Source organism: Lissotriton helveticus, chromosome 2_1 (genome assembly GCF_964261635.1).
Source record: "Lissotriton helveticus chromosome 2_1, aLisHel1.1, whole genome shotgun sequence".
Lineage (NCBI taxonomy): Eukaryota > Metazoa > Chordata > Amphibia > Caudata > Salamandridae > Lissotriton > Lissotriton helveticus.
Genome location: NC_136059.1, coordinates 1,341,432,555 through 1,341,455,481, shown reverse-complemented (window position 1 = coordinate 1,341,455,481; position 22,927 = coordinate 1,341,432,555). Strand labels below are relative to the sequence as shown.

General features: G+C 43.8%; 1 protein-coding gene across 7 annotated transcripts in view; it reads left to right on the top strand.

The window, feature by feature from the left end:
- AFF1 (ALF transcription elongation factor 1) overlaps positions 1 to 22,927 on the top strand; it is a 1,572,806-nt gene that overhangs the window by 1,161,802 nt on the left and 388,077 nt on the right. Inside the window, exon 1 of one of the 7 annotated variants that reach the window (XM_078676277.1) lies at positions 6,299 to 6,671. The exons of 5 other annotated variants lie outside the window; for them this stretch is intronic. In XM_078676277.1, the coding sequence (XP_078532403.1) occupies positions 6,643 to 6,671 (29 nt within the window). In that variant the 5' untranslated portion in view covers positions 6,299 to 6,642. Of the gene's footprint in view, positions 1 to 6,298; positions 6,672 to 22,927 lie in introns of those variants that run through there. One more of the 7 variants, XM_078676279.1, reaches the window with a different exon arrangement.

The window sequence follows — 22,927 nt, the reverse complement described above, 5'->3', positions numbered from 1 at the left end:
GGTTACTGCCTGTAGAGCGGGCATTGTACATACTCCGAGTGCTCCCCTCCCCTTTCTAACCCATTCCCAAAACACCCTCTCCTTACCGTCATCTCACCCCGTGTAAATAGTTGTATGAATACACAGACAACGGTGTCCCATCACTCCTGGCTTCCCGTGGGAATAGTCTGAGAAGGATAATTCCTAACTGGTCCTTATTTCTTCCCCACGCATGTCCTACGGTGGCGCAACCGAGGAGGAGTGGTTTACAGAGGACCCAAAGAAAGACCCCAGAAGACCACAGACGTGTCCAGGAACAGTAAATCCTGCGATATTGGCCCAAGAAAGACTCTCGCAAAGGAAAAAGAAAACATTCATTAAAATAAAACCTTATATACCTAGGTCGAGTCTCCGAGCCCTTCCTTCACGCCCGCAACACCGGCGTAAAGAGCACCACCAGTACGGCCTTGCAAAGTGAGGACGGCAGTATGCCCTTATCGTCCGCTTCTGTGTACACCTGGTGTAGACAAGGGACAAAATGTGTGTGGAACGAGGTACAAAATTCTAAGGGCTACCCGTCATACCCCAGGGTTTTTCCTCTCACCAACTGTTGGATGGCATCTGTTATTTTGATTTCCGATATAAGGGATTCTAGGGTTGTGTAATGGGTCTGTGAGATCCAGGGAAGCACTATTTGCTGTAAGAAGAGCTGTAGCTCTGTCGGTCATAGGATTGGGGGGGAGGAAGCACTGCATAGAGAAGTGTAGCATTGGCAAAAAGCCAAGTTAATCTCATCTTGCTTATGAACTAGACTGCCTCTTGGTTGTATATGGCGGTGATGGGTGTTTGAGATGAGTCAGACTTCAACAGCCATGCCAGCGTCCTGCCCACCTTGTCTTTCTCCACATGTCTTCTGGCTAGGCATTTTTTGTAATCTAGGGCACACAGCTGGTCTAGCGATGTTTTATGGGACAGTCTAGCTTGGGCCAGAGTAGATGTGATCTGTGGGTTAGCGGGTAACAGACGCTCACAATGTTGAATCTTTGTCTCAAGGGCACCCAATTCTCCGTTGAGGGTCATTCTGGCGCCATATACTGCTTTTATCATGTGTCCGCAGAAGACCACTTTGAATGCATCCCATTCCATTCCATTACTGGATGCAGAGCCCTCATTGTCTTGGAAATACGATGCGATAGATTGTGTCTGGGAGGTGCGTAATGGGGCGTCATGTAGTGCCTCTAGGGGTGCGTGCCAAGTAGGGATTCTGGAATTGGTTTTCCCCCATGCCAGCTGTATTTGTAGAGAGTTCTGGTCTGATAGTGTGCGGCCGAGATATTCCGCGTGAGACACCCAGGGGAGGGCCCCTTGGGAACAATATGTTATGACTATTCTTGTGTGCAGCTCGTGCAGTACTGAATAATACGCGCACCTCCTGTACGTATGGTGCATAGAGTGCCATGCATCCTGTAAGTGAAGATTGGTGGCCCATGACTGTAAGTCTTGTGCCAGGGTGATAGATTGAGCGCCTGGGAGCAGGGGGAGCAAGCGGTCCTTATCTAGGTCTGGGGTGCAATTGAAGTCCCCACCCCAATAAGTTGGTCCTATAAGATCATGGAGCAATGTTGAGGTCAACGATTGCAGGAACAAGGATTGACCAGAGTTGGAAGTATAAAGTGAGGTCAGTGATATCGATAGGCCATCGTATACCCCTTCCAGTGTCACATAGTGCCTTTCTGGATCTACGCAGTGTGAAGTACTTCCAGTGGAGTCCTGTGTGCCACCCATATTAAGGCCCGTCTTGCATATCCAGAGTATGTGATTCCCACTATTGTGCCCCTCCGGCACTTATGCATTGAGGTGATTATATTATTGTATATTGTTCAGGCGGGTGCGCCATAACAGGCACCCCAGACACTTTTGCAGTCAAGACATTACTCAGCAAACCTGTGTGAAGTACGTCACGTTAGGTCATCAGCTGTTTGTGGGGTGACGGTGGGACTTCCGCCCATCACCGCTGCATGTTGTGAGTCCGTTAACGATGGGGCAACCCCCGCAATTTTCTCAGCTTCCGACCCCGATGCTAATGCATATCTTTCAGCATTCTTCACTGCTTGTGCTCCTTCTCTTGCCACTTGGTCTTTGGTGAGCCCCTATGTCGACTTCTGTTTCGTAGTCCACAATGTTTTTGTGTCTGCCACCTCAGTTGGGGTGCGACCGTAGCTCCCCGAGTGGGTGCTAGACCATTCTGTTCCATCCAGGCCAACACCTCCTCCAGGGTGGCGCAGAAATTAGTGTGGCCATTGTGTTGTATCTTTAGGGTGGCTTGAACTTGAAGAGCGTACCTCACAATGTGCTCCCTCAAGATTTTCTTCACGTTGAGGAACGAGGACCTGCTGCGCTGTACCGCCAGTGTGTAGTCTGGGTTTATGTGCGCCAAAGCATTTTCGACCGACCATTGGGCTGCGTGCTCTCGTTACTTGCAGTATATGATCTCTGTCATAGTAACTGAGGAGTTGTGCCATCAACTGGCCTTGGCAGGGCTCCCGGGTGGGGGGGAGGGCACCTGGCACTCTGTGGGCCCTCTCGACAGAAAATAATTTGGACTGTTTGCCCTGGAGGACAGTGTAGACGAACCAGGTTTTGTGGTAAAGTTCCATACTTTGGCCCATGAAGCACTCAAGGAGGCCCCCTATGCGAACGTTGTTCCTGGGCGATCTCCTCTCCTGATACTCCACCCGATCCGGTAGGTAGTCCACCTCCTTATGTAGCATCTTGAGCTGTTCATCCCCCACCTTCACCGTAGGTCTAAGGGCCTCCAGCATTGATTCAGAGTTCTCCACCCAGTCCTTTACCCTTTTTTGAGCTTCACGTATGAGTCCCATTTCAATGCACAGTGAGTCTATTTTGGGACCTAGGGTGGATTTAATGTCCAGGATCGCTGCCAGGAGTTCATCAAAGCAAAGAGAGGGATCTGATACGGTGTCTGGTGTTAGCTTCTCAGCCTGGGCAATGTCCGATGGGCGATCCGCGGATTCAGACACGCCCCCTTTTTGAGCCTGAGGCCAGTCCGTTCTGTTCTTTCCCGTCTTAAGAAGATCAATGTGAGCTGTGAGCCTGATGTCGAACAGCGGTTGTGTAGAATAGCAAGGCAAGAACGTCGTCAATTGCAGGGAGCGCCCCTGGAACGTGCCCCCCGCATCACCTAGCTAGGCTTGTGTTCTGATGCTTCTGCCCCGGGAAAGGGGAGGGCGGGGTGTTTCCTGACCCCCTCCCACACAACGTGGGATGTGGGGGATTACTCCCCTGTAGTACACGGTGCCCATGCACCTCCGCTGATCCGCTGCCTGCCTCGGTCTTGTGTTTGGAGCTGGAGACTCAGGCCTCATTTAATGCACGGTGTAGCCCCCTGGTGTCCGCGGCTCAAGTCACGCCCCCCACAGTAAAAGGGGGCTAAGGGGGGTGTTTAACTGTCCCAAAGGTGCTGATGCCTGCAGAATTAGTGTCCCTCTTGGTGGCCCCATCGTTAACGTGAGTACCCGCTCTCCTACACTGTCTTAGGCCGAGGAGTTGCACCTCACTTAGCCTGCACTGCTTAACTATGTTGGTGGGTTAGCTATGTTCTGCATTGGCAGGGTATGATCAGACGTGAGTCCCTTGCTCTCTTTGCCACTGGATTCAAGCAAGCTGGGCTGAAGACGGCTGTAATGCCAGAAACCGGTCCTCGGAAGCTTGTTTCCGGTCCAGGGAAGGCATGGCTTGGCAGTTCGGGCTGGACTGTTCCCATGAGGCACAGGGTCAGACTGATTTGCATATAGCCATGTCTGCACTGGGGTGGCAGAGTGGGCTAAAGAACGGTGATGGATCAGACCCAGATCTTTTGACTGGGTGTGAGTGTTTGATTGGTTCAGATGCTTCGTCCATCACCACCCCCTTTTGTACTGCATTCCTTCCCAGCATCAGTTCTTGCGTGTTCAGTCAGGGCTTCTCCCCTCAGCAATTTGCCCTGATGTGATGTACCATAATGTCCTAGGTGCAGGATCCAGCCGGCGTGGTGGGTGCTCCATGGGGTCCCCGGAGCAAAGGCCCAGCAGGCCGACTAAAATGAGAAAGCACGCATCACTCTGTGTCACCCTCCCGGGGGGGGGGGGGGCGCAGTCCCAATCAAAGGGAGGGGGGGAGTGAAGGCATCAAAGCACCAGAGAGTGGCACAGAAGACCCACGTAGGGTAGCAATTATGACAGGATATTGAGCAGGTCATTGCGGAGCAGCTTAGTGGGTGTCTGCTCCGACCGCCTTCTTGGCCACGCCCCCATTTTCATTTTCAAGTGTTAGTGTGTAATAAAAACTAACTTTGCAAACTGCCCTCCGAGTTGCCTGCTAGTATGCGTAACCCCAAATTTAGAGCTGTACATATCACCATTAATCCTAACAGCAGTATCTGAAGCACATTTAAAAAAGGCATAGGTTTTCTTCATACCTACTTTTCATTCATTTGGTTTTAAAGTATGAATTGAATGTTTGATTTACAATGAAAAATCTCTTTAAGCTGTAATTCAGTTACTGCATGTTTTTGGACAGCCAACAAAAAATATATATCCATGGAACCGGAAGGGTCTGATGGACCTAAGAGCATATTATTTTTGTGAATTTGCCATTGGGTCAAAAATTACGGATGTAAACTGTGTCAGTTGTTTGTTTCTTTTTCTTATTTTTTTTTTTATTTCAGTGATTACTTTCTCTGGGGAAACCATGGGCCTTCTGTACAAATTACCCCTTGCTGAATTTGGAATTTTGTCGACTCTTTGGAAAATTCGACTTTCCCGGATTTCATACTTGTATCCAACACAACCCAAAAGTAGGTTCAGCCACAAAAAAAATTTAAATGGACTACTTCCACTTAGAATAATGTAAAAGCTGTGCTAGAATATAAAAACATATTATAATATAAACATATTTACAACGCTGGTTGTTCCCGAAAGGTGGGAAGATGGCTATCTTAGCACAGCAAACATTTTAGGGTGCCATTCGAAATAAAAAGCACTTTTTTTTAAGTTTCTGTATTTTGGCTATTTTCTAGATTCCCTCTAGGGGAATCCTTAAACCTTGGGGACCTTTAGAATCCCCAACATATGGGGGGAAAGGACTCCAATCTAGCGTGGATACCTTTTTTGGACAAAAAAAATATATTTGAGGGCTTAAGCAGGAAGTGCCTCGAACATCACAAAAGCACTGAGGTTGGAGAAGCCTCAGCAGTTAAGCTGTTAATTGCTAAGGACTACTATTGAAATGTGTACTTTTCAAGATGTAAAAAGTATTTTTACTTCTAGCCATTTTTTTGTAAAGATTGATGAGGGCTCGGCAGCTTTCCAAGCACAAGTTTTGCAAAAACCAGGCCAAAACAACCATTGGCAGCGTTGAAAGGCTGGTGGTCAATGCCAAAAATATTGGCTTTGCCAGTGCTTGTTTCTGACGTAGCCACTGACAGTAGAGACACTGTGGATGCTTGACTTTGGTTACGCTTTTGCTCTGACCTGGACTGTGGCATCGGGACCCCCTCCACTTGGGATATCGTGGACTCTCTTACTTTGCTTATGCATTCTGTTGTGACCTTTTTAACTGTTCTGCGACATAAATTATTTGTAACTTTCCGAGCAACTATTTGAAAAATGCTACAATAACTCCGGCTTTTGCAAGCGCTATATAATGCTGTAACACTAAATTAAAACGGAAACTTTTGATTTAGATGACCTTCTTGCATTGAGGTAATGATTTTTTCAAGAGGAAGTACTGTAAAATGAATGAGGGATACGTAATTGCGATTAAAAGGAGGAGTTACCCCCAAGGAAACAGTTGATATACAAATACAGGCAGACCCTGAGTTATGCCAGTTCCGCAGAGTGCCCCTCCCCCATCATCCACCTCCCTTGTTTAAATAGGCAGTGTTGCTTCTCGGACGCCCCTCCTCCCCCATCCCACAGAGCACTCCCTGATTATAGGGTTGTACGGCGCAGCCGGGGGCCCAGGCCCAGCCCGGCTGCCGCCTCTGTATGTTTCCAAAGCTTGTCCTGCAGGCTGGAGAAAACACAGCCCCGGTGGGACATGTGTACGCTGCCTGTGATAGGAGGGGCCAACCAGGGCAGTGCACATCTCACCCAATCGTCCTCTCTGCCTGCCTTTGACAGAGCACCATGTCCATGTATGGAGGCTTGGAATGCTCCATCCAATCGAGGGGTGAGAGATACAGTCGGATAATTAATATTAATAATACTGTGACATGACAAGTGTGTTTGGGGTCAACGTAATACAGCAGCTTTAAAAAAACGGCTTCGTTAGTTACATAGTTGAAATATGCGTTAAAAAAGTGAAACTGGTGTGAGAATCGGGTTGTACCACTTGCTCAAGTCCCCTCTCTGCTGGCTTTCTGGCATGGGCGGAGCGGCTGCCGGACGTCCATCGCACACAGTGTAATCCTGTGCACTGAGCTGGCTGTGCTCGGGATCGGCGCCTGTGGGAAGCTCGGTGACACCTTAGGGCCCCGCGGCGGATCTCCCCTCCCGGCCCAAAGAAGAGGGGATGGATTAAGGACTGGCAAATGGTGGAGCTGCCCCGCTCTGGGTGTCCGGGCTGCAGAGCAGGGCTCATGGATTCAAGGATGCTGGTCCTATGAGTGGCACTATGGCTGCCCAGTCAAGGTAAGTGGGGCGCAGAAACTTCGAAGACGTGAGAGAGTAGAGACAGGTTGTTTTAGTCGCAGTGTGCGGGAAGGAGTGAGTGACAGTATCACCTAGCGCAAGACAGATGCCAGTATCCCACCCAGAAAGTAGGGACGGCGCATTTGAAAATGGGACAGGTGGCAGCCCTCGCCTGGGGCAGGCTTGGGATTTAAACACTCCGCATACCATCGGACGCACATCGCCGAGTCATCACTTTCTACCTCCCCGTGCAGACCTGGCACAAGGAAGCCCTCCTTTTAAAAACTCTCGAACGAGTCACTGTGCCGTGTTTTCCATACTGCTTATTCGTCGGCTCTTTCTTGGCCCTCTGACCGTGTAATGCTCTCATCGGTGCACCCCTTTTTTGGCCGTAGGTCAGTCGCAGTCGGCGCCATTAAAATATTTGTGCTTTAGCAGATGCATATTTGTTAGCGTACGTGGACCTTTCTAACTCCATGCCCATATGCCGTAGTATTTCCCTTCACGTGTGCACATAACTGTATAGTGTTCATGTGCACACGCCACTGCATAATTGTGCGCTCCTTCGTGTGTACGTGCAGGAGTGCATCTGTGACTAAACATCTCTGTATGTCCGCGCGTCGGCACACACACACACTTCCAGCCTCCTGGGGGTAGACGTGGTCTTTGCACGGGTTTTAAGTATTCATTTAACGGATGAAAACCTAGGCACGTAGTGCAAACATATGTTGGGGCCGAAGTTGTTTTGTTCAGTGGGTTGAGGGCACATTAATGAGCTCTGCATTTCACCTAAGCATTCCATTTTAGCAGAAAGCTTCGAGACACGTTTGGGTTTTCATACTCTTATTTTCCACAGTCCTTGGATTTCAGAAGTAGGATGAACATTTTAACACAACAATAAACACGCGCGTTTTGCTGGCTCCCAATACACCATTACTTCGGTTTGGTGTAGATGTACTGTAATAACGATTCCGTAATTAAATGTGTGCTCCACCTAGTACATTTATTACACATCTTCTTCTGGTTGCATTCACCCGAGTGACCTCGTGAGTGTATCGTGCGAGATGGAGTAGCTGGAGGAAATAACTCAAAGGCAGTAGTACGTACTGAGCGCACCATGGCACTGCCGTGACCGACTGACTGTCACTAAGCTTTACCAAATTACTGAGCATCGTTTTACGTAGTAGACAGATCAGATGAGAATCGCTCTTTTAGAAGTCAAGTCTCTACCAAACTTCTCCCTCTTCAGTACTTGCTGCCCGTATCCCTTCAGTTGTTCAGAGCTGAAGATCACCGAAGCGTGTTTGCTGTTTGCACATCTGTGGCCTGTGACCAAATATCCGGATTTGTTGTCCTCTCAAGAGCCTTTGTGTCTATAAGCGCTAAGACCTTACATCGTGTGCCGCCAGAGACCGAAGTTAATATGCAACCCGTAATCGCCCTGGTTGCATCACACATTGTTTGTTTCCAGACGATCCGACGACACTGGGCGCCTCTGCCCGCAGAGTGCCAGCACCGAATACTAGCATTCGGTGTTTCTGGGCCTTGCGGTAGAGCTGAAAAGGCATATCCCTCTGCACGCACGACCTTACCTTCCAAATGTTGCACGTAGGAGCCAGACTCTGTACGGCCCACTCATGCATCAGACTGACAGACCAGTCACTCCGAGCCTGCAGTCTGCATTGTTGGCGAAGTAAAAACGCCCGGGAGCACCTAACTCCGATCGATACATTGCAACGTCTCTATCACGACCTGTGCCCCGTCAGACGGACATTACCTTCCAATCCACCATAACGAGTGGAAGTACTTGGACCCGGGGCTTTAAGTTGGACGGGTCCTTTCTGTCTCATAGCCATTAAGTAAAACAAAAACGGTCTTGAAGCTGTCCCTTAACAGGCCCCATATTCATGTCCTTACATTTACAGGCAATCACACGCCTTGCTTATTCAACAATCACTGTAAAAACCCAAAGGTAATCCATATCGCTATTGCAGTCCCTGATTACATTTCACATATTTTAGTTCATCACTTATTCCGTAAGTGTTTGTTTTTGCAGATGCTGTGTTACTGTAGTTTTTTACATGGAGCTCTTGTGTAGAGCACCGTGAACTGAGTTGCCTCCAGATGTCTGGGTGTGAGTTTAAGTTGTAGGTGAGTCTTTACGACAGGCCAGTATTGAGAGCTCTGGAGCAGGAGTGGAGTACAATCCGAGCTGCTCAGGTGCCCATCAGTGGCTCATAAAAAAAGTGCTCAGAAAACATACACATCTGATCCTTGGCCTACCTGCAGAGCGCAAAGAGCGACAGTCACTTAGGTGCCAGTTGTAATTTTGTGGGAAAGGGCATAAAGGAGGTGCACAGGTTTCACACTATTGTCAGTATCAAAGCAAGATGCAACGCATACGGGTGAATGGTTGGGTTGTCTGTGGGTGGGATGGTGAAGTGGAGGAGATGAAGAGTATATGCACAAAGGTAGAGTCAAAAGACCGGCGCTGAAGTGGAAAGAGATGACTCATGAGATATGGAGATGGAGGATTACAGAAAGACGTGAGTAGAAAAGGCCGCATAGAGTCAGAGACTGCAGGGGAAAATGGTTTGAAAGGGAGAACTGGAGTGATTGAGATACTGAAGGTCATTACCCAATCCACAAACCTTAGTAATGTTTAATTCAGTCTCATCTTTTCAGAATGGAAACATTTCAATTGTATCTGTTCACAATAAAGTCATTGCTTTAGCTTATTTATTTGATACTGCTAACAAACTCTGACAAAGACAATATGCCTTGCTTGCTTTAAGCATTTGTCTAATATGCCTGAGTGCTATAACGGAAAACTCACAGTCCCCCAAATACTGGTCAGGCTGCATGCTGTGTGACACAGGAGTTTAGTTTGTGATTTAAGCCTTACCCTTCATTACTTTGGCTGCACCCCTTGGAAGGGATTCCTAGTCACACTTTTTTGGCCACACCTTTATTACAGACCCTGCCACACCTTTTCATTCCATTTAAAGCACTGTTTGGGACCACCACCAGCGCACTTTGGAATACAGTTCTATTTCTCCTAGCAGTCAGTTATTACATTCTTTCAATAGGCCGATTCAGACCAAATAGACCCGCTTCTTTTCTGTGATTCTTCACATTCATTAGAAGATTGTGAGTAGAGTTGAAATGGGAGTGGATTATTTGGAGTCAGTGAAAAACCATCATCCTACTGATTGGAACCTGCATTGTTGGATAGAGTATATACTCGGGCACACAACAGGAAGTAAGTGCATCTCGATCACACCTGCAAATTGGTCAAAATGCAAAACCCTTTTAAACTAACAGATTATAATTGAAGTTTTTTTTGTTATTTTCTATTAAAGAACATATAGGGATGGCTGCCTGTAGGAAGGAGACAGTAACTTGAATACACATCTCACTATACATAATAAGGTGTATATAATCCCATTAGTAGTGCAACTTTTACATTCCAGTGTGTTACTTCCACTTTCTAGTACGTCCAAAATGTTTTATCCCACATCTCGTTTCATCTTTTACATCCACCTTCTTCAAAACCCAGTTCCCTCTTCATAATACCTATTAACTATTCCTTCTAGAAGACAAAACATGTCCTCTAAATTCAATTCTTTACACTGTTTAATCAAGAACTTGTAATCTAGAGTCCTATTACCCTCCAGATTTCTGCAGCGCTTTCCCGGATTTGTCAACTCAGTAGAGGGCCATTCTTTTGGAACAGGTGGAAGAAGTATTTTTTAAATTATAGCTTAAGTTATCTCATACTTTGCCTTACCATCTGTGAGTGAAGTGCATATGCATTGTCTGACTTATGAATGCTGGCATCCGTCCTGTCTCCTGGCTTGAGATCAGTCCACTTACTGAGATTCACTGGGTGTTTGTGTGTCCAACATAAAATGTCGGGTCTTCAGTGCAAATCATCCCTGTTATTTCCCTGAATTGTAGTTAAAAACTATTTTTTCGGAGGTGCTGATTCAAGGCATGGGAAACTCCACCGATTGTTGCACATTGCGCATTTGTGCCCACATGTCATATCTAGCTGATAGTCTAACTGGTACTGTGTGCGGTTGCATATTTACTTTGTGTAGTTGTTTGCTATTTGGCTATCACTGTAATTTATTTAAGTTTTTGGTAGAAGGTGTGTCTTGATGTTCATCTGTGGATTGTCTGCCAGAATCTAAGAAATATAATATGAACAAAAATAGGTTCTGACATTAGTTGGGTAGTAACAAACCTTTGTGTAAGGTGTGACTAATTTCCAGTTAGTGATCATGGGTTAACTGATGGAGTCACTGCTTTCTTACTCTCCAGGTAGGTTTCTTATATTTATTGTAGGCATCAACAGTATCGTTCTCCAGACGGAGAGGGGTCGGTGCAGTGCACTGCAAATCAAAGTGGTGTAGGCAATCCTCCAAAGATCAACATTGTCAGAGAAGATACATTTCAAGTGTTGAACAGAGATTAATTCCTGCATTTGTGCTGTGCTATTTTAACAGAGACGTATGTTTGGCTTAAGTTGTCCTCTCTTTGCAAACATAAAGACGGCTGTTTGTTTTAGAACTCTAGTACTACTTCTAAAACAACATTTTTCATAAGCACTCTGAATGCCAGATAACATTTGTTGTAGTTAAACTCCGCTTTTTTTACCATTATTGCTGAGAGTCATTAAGACCAAAGTGTGTACAAGCAATACAATAGGTTTAATTGGACTTATTGGGGAGTGATTTAATGTGCTTGTATGACAACAGAGTCCATTGTTGGAACATTGAGGTGCATGTTATTGCTGGGACACACACGTGGACAACGAGTGGTCCCGTTCACCCCATAAAGTTGCATCAGTTTATGATAACCTAGAACCTTCGCTTATTCTGAATGGGAATGAAAGAAAAGTACCTAAAAAAAAAAAAGAAGTATTTTGTATCCGAGGATGCCTTGCCTGATCTCTGTAAGGGGTAACCCAATTCTTTCCTCGCCCCTTATATGTTACTTCAAGGAAGTGGTAGCAAAGTACAGGTCTTATTCCACACATCAGAAGCTTAGTCCAGGATTGTAATTTAACTGGCATGCACTGAAGCAGCTGGTTTTTGGCAATGGATATTTATTAGAGATTCACTGGCAACAAGAAGACATCTGCAATGAAAAAGTTGCCTGTCATAGATGTGTAAAACTATGGTGGTCCATGAGGGTGGCAGTCATGCCAGTTGTCAGTGTAACTACTGGATGTATATCAGTCATCGATGTGTCTGGGACTTGTGACATAAATAATGTTGCAGACTAGAGCGCTGCCGCAAAAGAGCGTCTCTTGTTTGGGTGTCTAACACTACCAACATGTTCCAGGAATACCAAATAAACATGGCCCTAGTGGGAGGGGTTGGCAGGCAGGGATGGCTAAGGCCAGACTGGAATGACCTCACCCTGTCTTTATGGAAGGAATGACCCGTCTGCACCAAGGGCTGCAGATCTCTCTCTCGGAGGGCATTTCTGAACACCCAGCTCATTCTGGGAGCACTGTCCGTTTCAGGCTGAACATCTGTGAGTAGGGGCCATGGTCACTTGATTTCTGTGGCAATGGAGGGACAAGTTATGTGACAAGGTTGTTTATATTTTTCAACCAGGAAAGGCAAACTAAGCAAATGGTTCCTTGGCATTATCGTTCTATCATGCCATTTTACCATGCATTGCTACAAATAGTGTCTCAACAGTACACAAAAGATGTGCTTCTTATTAAACTATAAACAATCAGCCGTGCCTGTTCACAATATTATTTATTCGCCAAGAGTTCATTATTTTGTCTTGCATCACAGCACTGGAACACCCTTTAAGTAACACAGAATTTTCCATCACATTAAAATGTTTTGTGTAAAATATATACATTGTTACACTGAGCTAAAATCGAAGCCAGACCTACACAGGTTTTGGAATGATTAGTGCACTTGTTCACCCTATACTTCGCACCTGTGTAAGGCTCGTTTTCCGCTTTGGGTTTTATGTATGCGTATAGTATCCGCTTCTGGAATCTTGTTCACTAAATCAGAACGTCCACATTGAATAGCAGTGTACTTTACGCACTTAAATATGCATCTGTCAACCAGCGCTACTAAAGTTGACCCCAAGCCACTGGTAAAGCCCTTACATTTTATGCAATGTCGTCCAGCTCTTTTATATTTACAATGACTTCCAAATTTGTATATATGTGCTGTTTTAGCAACATTTTTATGGGCAGTTGTTACTCGGAGGAAATTATTAACGTGGGAACAGAGTACTGTTGTTCCTCTTTTATCTGCATCTGTATTTTATCTGATTTTAAAACAGCGTATTGTATTTTATCATGCACATGTATATTGGTTTTATTGTGTATGCTTTTATGATTAACACTATGACATCGAATAAAGCTTATTTTGATTTGACTCTAAGCTAAACACAAAATATTTGGTATATTGCTGAATTCCAAAGATCTTCTGAAATAATGTCAGCTATGGGAGAATGGGAAAGGAAACAAAACATTTTTATGGCAAAGAACCTATATTTTTTTCCCACTGTGTTTGATTAACAGTCTAGGATTGTATTTCCTGCTGCAGGCAATCCTTCTTCCTCCTCCTAGTTCAGAAATTGAGGAATTTATTCTAGCCCTTTGTGAAATTGCAAAAAGTTATTTTGCCAAAATGAAATTCACTTGGGGTATCTTGCATGAAAATTAAACGCCAGGGTATACTTTGCATCCAAAAGTGATGAAAGATACTGGTACTGAGTGCTCGTTCAAGGAGCAACTTCTCCCACATGACTTTTCTGCTCCAACCTGTCTCCCGCAGTTGTCAGTTTTCACGGGTGGAGTGAAAATGTAATACAACTTTCTCACCTCTTTAATCCTGAAATACAGCAAGCGGCATGCGATATAACCAGCCAACATTTTCAAAATGCTGCAATCTGTGTCGTAGTCAAAAAGCAGCATTTGTAGTATCGTTTGATCGATTTGAGCGAGGAACATTTATTTTTTGTTGAAAACTGTAGAATATGTGATAAATCCATTATCAGACAGAAAAGTGGATTGGCGCAGAATTGTTTATTTCCAGTAGCCTATACAAAAGGATTACCTGTGTTAAGTGTACACGTCCCTTTCTCAACAGGAATGTCTAAGCCCACTAATGAATGTATATACAAGATGGCCAAGTTGTGCTTGCCAGTTTGGCACTCTCGCTGGAATGGAGCAACAAAAAATAAAGTAAGCAAGCACCAACAAGAAGCAAGAATGAGGCAGAGAAACACATTTCTATAGCAAAAACAGAAACAGGCCGATTTTAATTTGTTTGACAGTCTTCTTTATCACCGCCTGCACCAGACGTATTACGATGCACTAGGTGGGACTCAAAATATACTTTAAATAATAAAACATTTGGTAGGAAATATTTTGGAGCTTAACTATCCATTTTTTGTTGTCAGCTGTGAGAAATATAGACAGTGCAGAGAGATTTTTCCGTAACTGTTGGACGTAATTATGCAGTAGGAATTCAAGACCGCTATAATGTATACTTAGAACATCCGATTTGCGAAGAAAAGATCAAGGAAGGAGCTGACAGTTAACGTATATGTATTGAGTTAACATCTTCTTGAAGTGGCTTCTGATCCCCTTCAATGCACAACATTGAAATAGAATGGCTGTAAGCTTTCATCACATGCACTGCAGCTGTGGACAGTTCAGGAGATACTGGACTGATTATTATGAGGTGGCGTGAAACTGAATTGCACGTATGGTAGGCACCTGTCTGCACCAAAGTCAGGCTGAAAAACGATGTAGTTGAAAGTACGGACTTTGTTGTGCCTCAGGAAGTACAGCTACACTCATCTAATGTAGTCCACCAAGACCAAAATGTGTGAGGTTGCTTGTGTTCCCGCACAGACGAAGCAAGGCCTAGCAGTTCGGGTTAGATTGCCACTTTTGGGGCAATGGCTTCTGTTTACCTGCAATTTATCACTGTTTGGAACAGCGTGAATAAACTGAAAATGTTACAAAATGTAACTAGAGTGATTATCAGTGGTCCAGATGGATTTAAGCATTCTTATATATTGTTATATATTTTTATTTGGGCTGACTTAGTACAGCTTTATTATATATATGGTAGTTGGTAGTTCTAGTTAGGCTCTAGTTTCCATAAGAAAGCGTTTTTTGTTTTGCTAATGCATCATTTGATGAATCTTTAAGAAATGTTCCAAACTAGTTTGTCACTCATTTCAGCTGCTGTCGGCAAACTTTCAGAGTGATTCATCCAAAAGGGGCCTAAAATGCGTTTTCCCCATGCACTTTTCCTTAGGGAACCACTGAACGTAATTACACTGTATATGGCAGAAAGCTACATTTTGGTCCAGAAAGATCTCTTTTTGTAATTTGGTGTAAATCCGTTAAGCAGTTTTTAAGTAATTAGAAAAAAAGATTTATGTATATTTAGGGACGTGGAGGGACAGCAGGTCTGACCGGTCTCATGCTGAGATCAGATTGACTGGTACCCCTTTAACCAGGAAGGGGGCTGCGTACCCCCTTCTTTTAAATATGGTGCCAGGCCCTGAGGGTTGGGGTCCCCGGCAATAAAATTGGCATTGGGAGGGGGACCACTTGCCCCACTCTCTTGAAATATGTTGCCGGGCCTTGGGAGATGTGGACCACAAGGCTAAAAGTAGCCAATTGGTTGGCTGCTTTTAGGGGGTTGGCCATAGGCCAGACCTTGCGGCCAAACCTCGACTGTGCACAGCGTGGGGTTAGTTAGCTGCATGCGACCAACTCCTGCTGCGAATGGCCAAAGGCCGTGCTCGGGTTGGGTATGCCAAAGATTACAGTGACGTTATAGTTGGGTTCAGATTTTACAGACACAAAGCCTTAGATATTCATCAGTTATAATTAAAGTTATGTCAAGTAACTATAACTTGTGCTCTAAGGTAACTATAACTCATGCCCTCGCCATGCACTGCTTATTCATCACTCCTAAAATCTACACTGATATCAATGATATCTCGGCAACATTTGCTGTAAAATTATTGATGAGAAAACTATGCATGGTGGTGGCGTGAGTTATCGTTACATTAGGGCATGAATTATAGGGACTTGGGATAGCTCTAAATATAACTACTGAATTTCTATGGTTTTGTGTGTGTAAAATCTGAACCTAACTATAACGTCCCTGTTACCTTTGTTTATTTTTTTCAGTGAATAAACACACTTTCTATGTCTCGCCCTCGCTCTCTTGCGCTCTCTCTCTCGCCCTCTCTCACTCCCTCTTTTGGATCAACTGTCATTCAAATTTTGCACCTGCCCACCACAGCATATGGCAGTGCATCAGCCATTGGCTCTTTTGTACTGGCCTGAATTTTTCCTAATCATGCATCCCACTTCAGGGATCGACTGTCTTCACTGTGAGTGATACTATTCTCTCACCACATCTGCAAACAAAGTAGTTGCCTTCAGTGCCAGAGACTACTAAGGCAATGTCTGCATTTTTTATACCAAAATAATATTTTTCTTGTAGCTGATTTTTTTTTTCCTTTTAATTATTGGTGGTGCCCAGTAGCTCTCCCAACAATAACAGTTTGACAAAACAAAGGTTGACGAAGGCTAAATGCTGCCAGCCAGAGTCACTTATTGATTTTGCCAATGGTTGTTTCACATGAATGCCCTTTCATTTTTCTATATACTTATAATGGTGTGATGAAGTAGGATTTGGACTTCGAATATGCATTTCCAAAGCACACTCCTTAACTCTTGAGCCAGGCATTTGCACGGTTGGATGAAATCCCATACCGAAAACAAAACTAAATTAGTGTTATTTTTTTTCTACAAAGGAATGTTTACATCACCGTTAACAATGTGATGTGCAGACAAGTTACATATTTCTCAAATTTTTTTTAAATTCTTTTTATTAACATTTTTTACATAATAAATGCATTCCCACCCACCCCTCCCCCGACACCCTGACCAAGTCCATGTCATAGAGAAACGACTTATTACATTCATAAATCTGAAATGAATCCATTATGATTCGAATTTCCTGAGCATAGAAAGAGAAAAAGAAATAAACAAACAGAATACAATCATGTATGTCTCTGAATCCACAGCAAGAACGTTGCCCAGATCTGCATGCCCCTTAATCTTTTTTTAGCTCCTTTGTTCCTATAGATTGCCATTTCCAGACTGCAGGTCGCTAATAGTCTAGCCCTCCATTGTTGGAATACCGGTGGGTTAGGATCTAGCCAGGCGGAGGCGATACTAAGTCGGTATATTGCCATAGCCACAAATATCAATCCCTGTGTGTTTATCTGCTGTTCACCATTTGCTATCCCCAGCATGATTTCCTCTGTTGAAACTTCTACTCTTGTTTGGCATACTTCAGAAAAATTCTGACATATCTTTAATCAGGCCGGAGAGCGTGTTACAAGTGGCAAACATATGAACAATATCAGCCCCATGGAGTGCACAGCGAGGACACGTAGTTCCCTTCCCTGTTCCCCATTTGGCAATTTTCTTAGGTGTGTAATACAGGTAAAAAAATGTTTTATAAAATTGTGCTTGTAGCTTTATCGACATTAACGAGTTTAGGGCTAAATCATAGGCCATGCGGGGGATTGTAATATTTCTCACATTTTAATGCAGATCTTATATAGTATTGCAGAAATTGCTCAGTATCACAAATGTTTTGTCTTATGAGGGCGTTCACTTATGTCAATGCTGACTTTTTAATAAAACTAATAAACTCTTTTGTGGGTATTTAAATCACTTTGATATTTGGCAGAACTATTTGTAATTCCAGCCCAGGTCCTTGGTTTATTTGCCCTTCCCCATGTCCCTCTTTTTACTCTTTATTCCTCACTTCATCTTCCCCTCTTATTCCATGTTCATTCTACTGTACACTTTCAATACTCGGTTCTCAATTGGCTCCCTTACAAGGTTTATTTTTTATTAGAGAACAATGTGGTATCTACACCAATACATGGGGCAGTGCACTACTTGGCTCTGTCTGTCACTGAGGCATTCATTTCTACTGGTGCTACTCTTGTTAACCGAGCAGAATTCACTCTGAATCCAAGAAAATAACCTCTTTAAAGATGCAATAATCAATAACCGATGAAATGTTTCCTAGCAAGTGCGTTTTCTGATGTGTTAAACTAAGAAATATTAGACATCAAAAGTGGTGCAAACAGGGTGCAGTATGTATCATTTCATGTCGGTGCGAGATTGGTTCTGTGTGATCTCTAAAGGCAAAACTATCTTTGTACTATTTTTCTTTCTGGATTTAAAAATATCTTAGCCTCGTCAGTGAGTGACCCTTGTATACTAAGTAAGTTTGTTATCTTTGAGGGGAGTCTTGGGTAATATATTCTTTATCCTAAAAGTTAGCTGAATTTTAATCTGAAACACTACTATTGATGCCTATCCCGTGAATATTTTAATGATAACCATATCTGTGCCATTTATGGCAAAAAGGTTGGCTCAAAGTAGCCTCATCTCGATTTTCCGTGCAATTATTTTTGGGGGGAGACATTGGCCAATGAAACTTGATTTAACATGTGGATTGCAATCAAACCATCTTCTTATATTGCTTTCTGTGGCACAGTGTTCAGTTGCCAGGGAATGACTACGCACTGTAGACCTAATTTATAAACCCTTGGGCCAAGTTAAAGAGCACCTCAGATTTGCACCAACTGATTTATTCTCTGTTCACAGGGAATTTAGCTAGAACAAATTTGGGGTGATGTGTGTAACATGTTAATGATTTACTCTAGGCAATGTTTGTTAACTGTGGATCGTTGAGAATGAATATAAGGTTGTTTGTAAAACTCTGAGATGCTCACCAACGTCTCCGAATACAATCCAAGGGAAATCTTTTTCAGTTTTGCCCCAAGTATATAATAAGATGAACTTCAAGAAATTATCATTGTGTTTTTGACTCCAGAAGTGTTGCCATAACGCATCGCACTGGTTCATCTGTAGCATGTGGAAGGAGGTCCTGTTCTGTAGGAGAAGTTATGGTTGAATAATTCCCATAACTGGAATTTCAGTTGCTTTTGCGTTTTGCACCCTTGCCGTAATGCCCTTCAACTGAACGTTTTGAGGGATGTTTCTGTGCCTTTGTAACATACAATTTTTTCCTGAGTAACGACTCCTAACTTGTTTTAAGCAGATTTTCTTCTTTAAAACACTATTGTTTTACAATAAACAGAGATGGCAAAACAAATGCAAGATGCACATGGATCTAGTGATGATCACACCCCCTCCAGACAACAGATCTACATTCAGCATTCCTCAGAAGAACGATATAATGTTTTTGTTTTATAAATAAGGTACCACATAGGATTGAGGCTCTCACTCTTGGCATTGCAGTTCTCTTTTGTACGAAACTGCGCTATCCTAAATTATGTTTCTATATTTCATCCTGAGCCCCAGTTTAGGTAATATGTATTAAGACATCCCCTCCATTCTTATCCATAGTTCTCAGCGGCCACACACTAATCCATGTTGGAATACAGTAGTGTCAGGGTTGGGCTGTAAGAGGTTTCCTAAAGTCTGGGTACGTTTCAGCGACCAAGCATTATCTCCATGTTACAGAGCATTCTAGCACAGTGTGGTGGTGGACCATCCCTTCATGCTCCCAATGTCACATGCTGGCTCCCCTAACCTCTCTAGTCTCTTCATTACAGAATTCAAGCACCGCTTACATCATCCCGAAATGTAAAAAAGTATTTTCATTACTTTTCTTTTTTTTTTAGAGGTTGAATTGTTAAACATTTACCCTTTGTCAAAACATGAAGCATCTGGGAACATTGCCTTTATCCATGAGCCATGGAATCTTGTGAGACGGGCTTCACCATTGATTATGCTTTGCACCCGTATCTCATGTTGCAGAACCCTCTCTGCACCATTGCACACTATTGTCCCGACCACTGTGCCCCAAAAGCCCACTGTAGGTTGTGTGTGTTAGCACTTTTTGGTAATTTAATGCTTTTGGATATGGTATATTTATTTTTGTTTGACAGATGCTTTTAGCTACTCGAATCCAACATTCTGATTTCAATGTTTTCTTTTACCAATACATTTAATTTTCCATTCTTCAGGAATGCCACTATATGGATGATTTATGCCCCTTACTAGTCTCCCAAGATGTTTTTGGGTGCAGGATGCAGTCTAGTTTTACAGTTGATTGTTACATAATAGCAGCTGGTGCACAATTTTGAATTGCTGGAAGCCAAACTGTTTTCAAACCATTTGAGAAGTCTACACACGACACGAAAACTACTATTTTCAGCCAGTCCCCTGAGTTTTTAGTCAACCCCTGTTTTCATCTCGTTCTCGACAGCAGCTCCCTAACTATAAGTCTTTGAAGCCCTTCAAAATCTTTCTGGACTGCCAAGTTCTCAATAACTACAGAATAGATGTACCCGAAACTATGAAAATGGATGAACTTCTCCTTTCTGAATGTTATATTCTTAGCATTAACTTTGTAGTCATGTGTTTTCTTTTACATGTCATTCCCGTCACACTGAACTTTACAAATATTACAGGCAAGCAGTTTGATGTGGAAACTTTTGGTCATGACTGCATATTGGTGAAGGGAATTAAAATGATATGAAGGGCTACGAAATGTACATTTATGTAAATATTTTTATTCAAGCTTTTTAACAAGCGTTAACCCAAAAAAGTAGGATGAATCAATATGTACTTGAGCATGAAGAGAGAAGCTATTATATTTACGTGGTTCTTTTCATTTGGTGTAAAGGAGCCTTTTGCTTTCTGAAAAAGTGCCCCAAATGAAAAGGTAATAGTTTGACTTAAGAGCTCGATTTTGCAACTTGATATGTTTATAAGGTGAAAATAAACTCTGACAATTGAGTTACAGGAGCACACTATTTTGATAAAAAGTGTCTTGTGGTGGTGTTTGCGATTGGTAGCCCCACCATTTTTAGAGGCTGGGGTGATGCTAATATTAATAAGTAATGCCACAGGGCTTGAAATCGCTTTTTTTGTCACTCCATCTTTGTCAGCGTTGACGCCCACAATGAAGGAGATAAAATGGAGAGAGTTACTTTTCCCCCAGAGAGGTCTGTAAATATAAGGGGCAGGTGAATGTATGTAGACTACATTGTTGAAATAGTTGTTTTGCTGGCAGTGCAAGAGACACAATCGAATTTGATTCTCTTAGACAAATGTGATTGATTATATACTAGACCTCAGAGGTGAAACCTGCGATTGTCTTGTTTGTTTAGGCAAAAAGAGGTTTGAGTGTAAACCTCTTGTTTCCAAAACCCGGCTTTTGATGTAAGGTGAGTTTAAAAAAAATCATAGCTCGATGCCCTCCTAATACATCCTGCCGAAATGCCGTGAGTGGTTTTATTTACCTGCGGCGCCTGCACACTGAGCAGGCCGGGGCGCTCGGACGCTGCTGCTTCTCCTCATGGAGTGGACTGCTCGCCCAGGTTGTGTTTCTCACTCTACCGACATTCTGCGCTCTCCTCGAGCGAGCATGCATTCAGAGCATGCATTCAGGCGCGCGCTGCGTTAACGCAGATTAATAATCTCGTATGAGGCGCGTGGCTAGGATCTGTTTGTACCCGATTATTATTGTGATTCATCTTTTTGGAATGTTCAAGATATAGATGCCTAGTTGAGTCCAGTGTATTGTTTTTATAGTTCTATGCCAGATTGCATTCATTTCTCCTCGCGGTTTCAATAAAGGCATTTTTCTGTGCGTCTGCATCTAGCCCCTTGGGGGTGTTTGTTATCCGGGTGTGTGCAGGCGGACCATCTGTTGCTCTAGTTACACAGGGCGGCCCTGTGGTGGCTTAAGGAGCACTCCCTTGGCACTGCTCCCCGCCCTGAGCTCGTTTTACATTCGCTGAATGGAGTGTGTATTGTTCTACACTCATTCTGAAGGTGATAACCTATCTGTGGGAATGATATTTTTATGAGTGGTGGATTATTATAATAGATGTTTGTCCTGTCACGTCCAATTGCTCTCTCCTCTTTGTGGCTTTTCCAGCATCGGACTGGCCTATAGGGCAATCAGGCAGTGCCCGACAGCTAGTCTGAGCGGTCAGTGCGTCGACCGTTTTCTTAGGTGTTTGTGGACATGTTTTATGGGCTGTTAGGATGATTTTATTTTTACTGTTGATTTTAGAACAAACAATGCCCCCCTCCCCCCATCCGTCGCCTAAACACCTCTCCCCATGGCTGCTGTAATTACTTAGGGAATCTTGAGAAAGTAGAGAGGTGGCAGCCGCTACCACCTGCATTAAAAACCAGCCTCCAATGGCTCCAGTAATCCGGGGAATGCCCATTGGAAAAAAATGAGCAGTCGGGGCCTGCTGCTGGTGATTTGTAGGTCCTTCTGCCCACACCCTTAAAGACACTGTGCCTTAGTTGAGGACGTTTGGATCTTTATTTTTAAGTGTCATTGAGCAGAGCATATTGGTTTATATGCAAGTTATGTTCAAGGGGAAGTGGCATGGGATTGGGCACCTGAAACAAACCAGCATTAGCAAAGGCAATGGGTCTCACCTATGCAAGACCGATTGGCTTCGACAATGTGTTATAGCCATTCAGCTTGTCTAAACGTTGGTGCCATAGTGTTGTGGAGTGGCATAGAGTGTACTGTCTTGGAGTCGTGTAGATTGTCATGAAGTGTTGTGGAGGGATTGGAGTGAAAAGGCACAAAGTGGGGTGCCGTAGTGTGGAGTTTAGTGTTGTAGAGTGAAGTGGATGGAGTTGCGTACAGTGGAGTAGAGTTTTGTGGCATAAAATGGAGCAGATTGTCGTAGAGTGACATAGAATGTAGCAGATTGACATAGCATGGAGTAGAGCGTCATAGAATTGAGTGTCCTAAAGTGTTGTGGAGTGTCTTGGAATGTTGTTGAGGGGTAGAGTGTTGTTGAGTGGAGGGCCGTTGAGTATTGTGGAATGTCTTGGAGTGTTGTGGAGGAAATAGTGTACGGTGGAGGGATGTAGAGTGGGGTAAAGTGTGTGGAGGTAGTACAGTGTCTTAGAATGGAGTGTAGTAGAATGTCATTGAGTAGAGTGGCGTAGAATGGACTGTCGTTGAGTAGAATGTTGCAGAGTGGTGTAAAGTGGATTCAAGTGTTACAGAGCAGAGTTGAAAGGCATTGAGGGGCATGTCATAAAGTGGAGTGACGTGGTAGAGTGGAGTGGCATAATGTGGAGTATTGGCATAATGTGGAGAATGCATGATGTGGTAGCGTACAGCTATTAC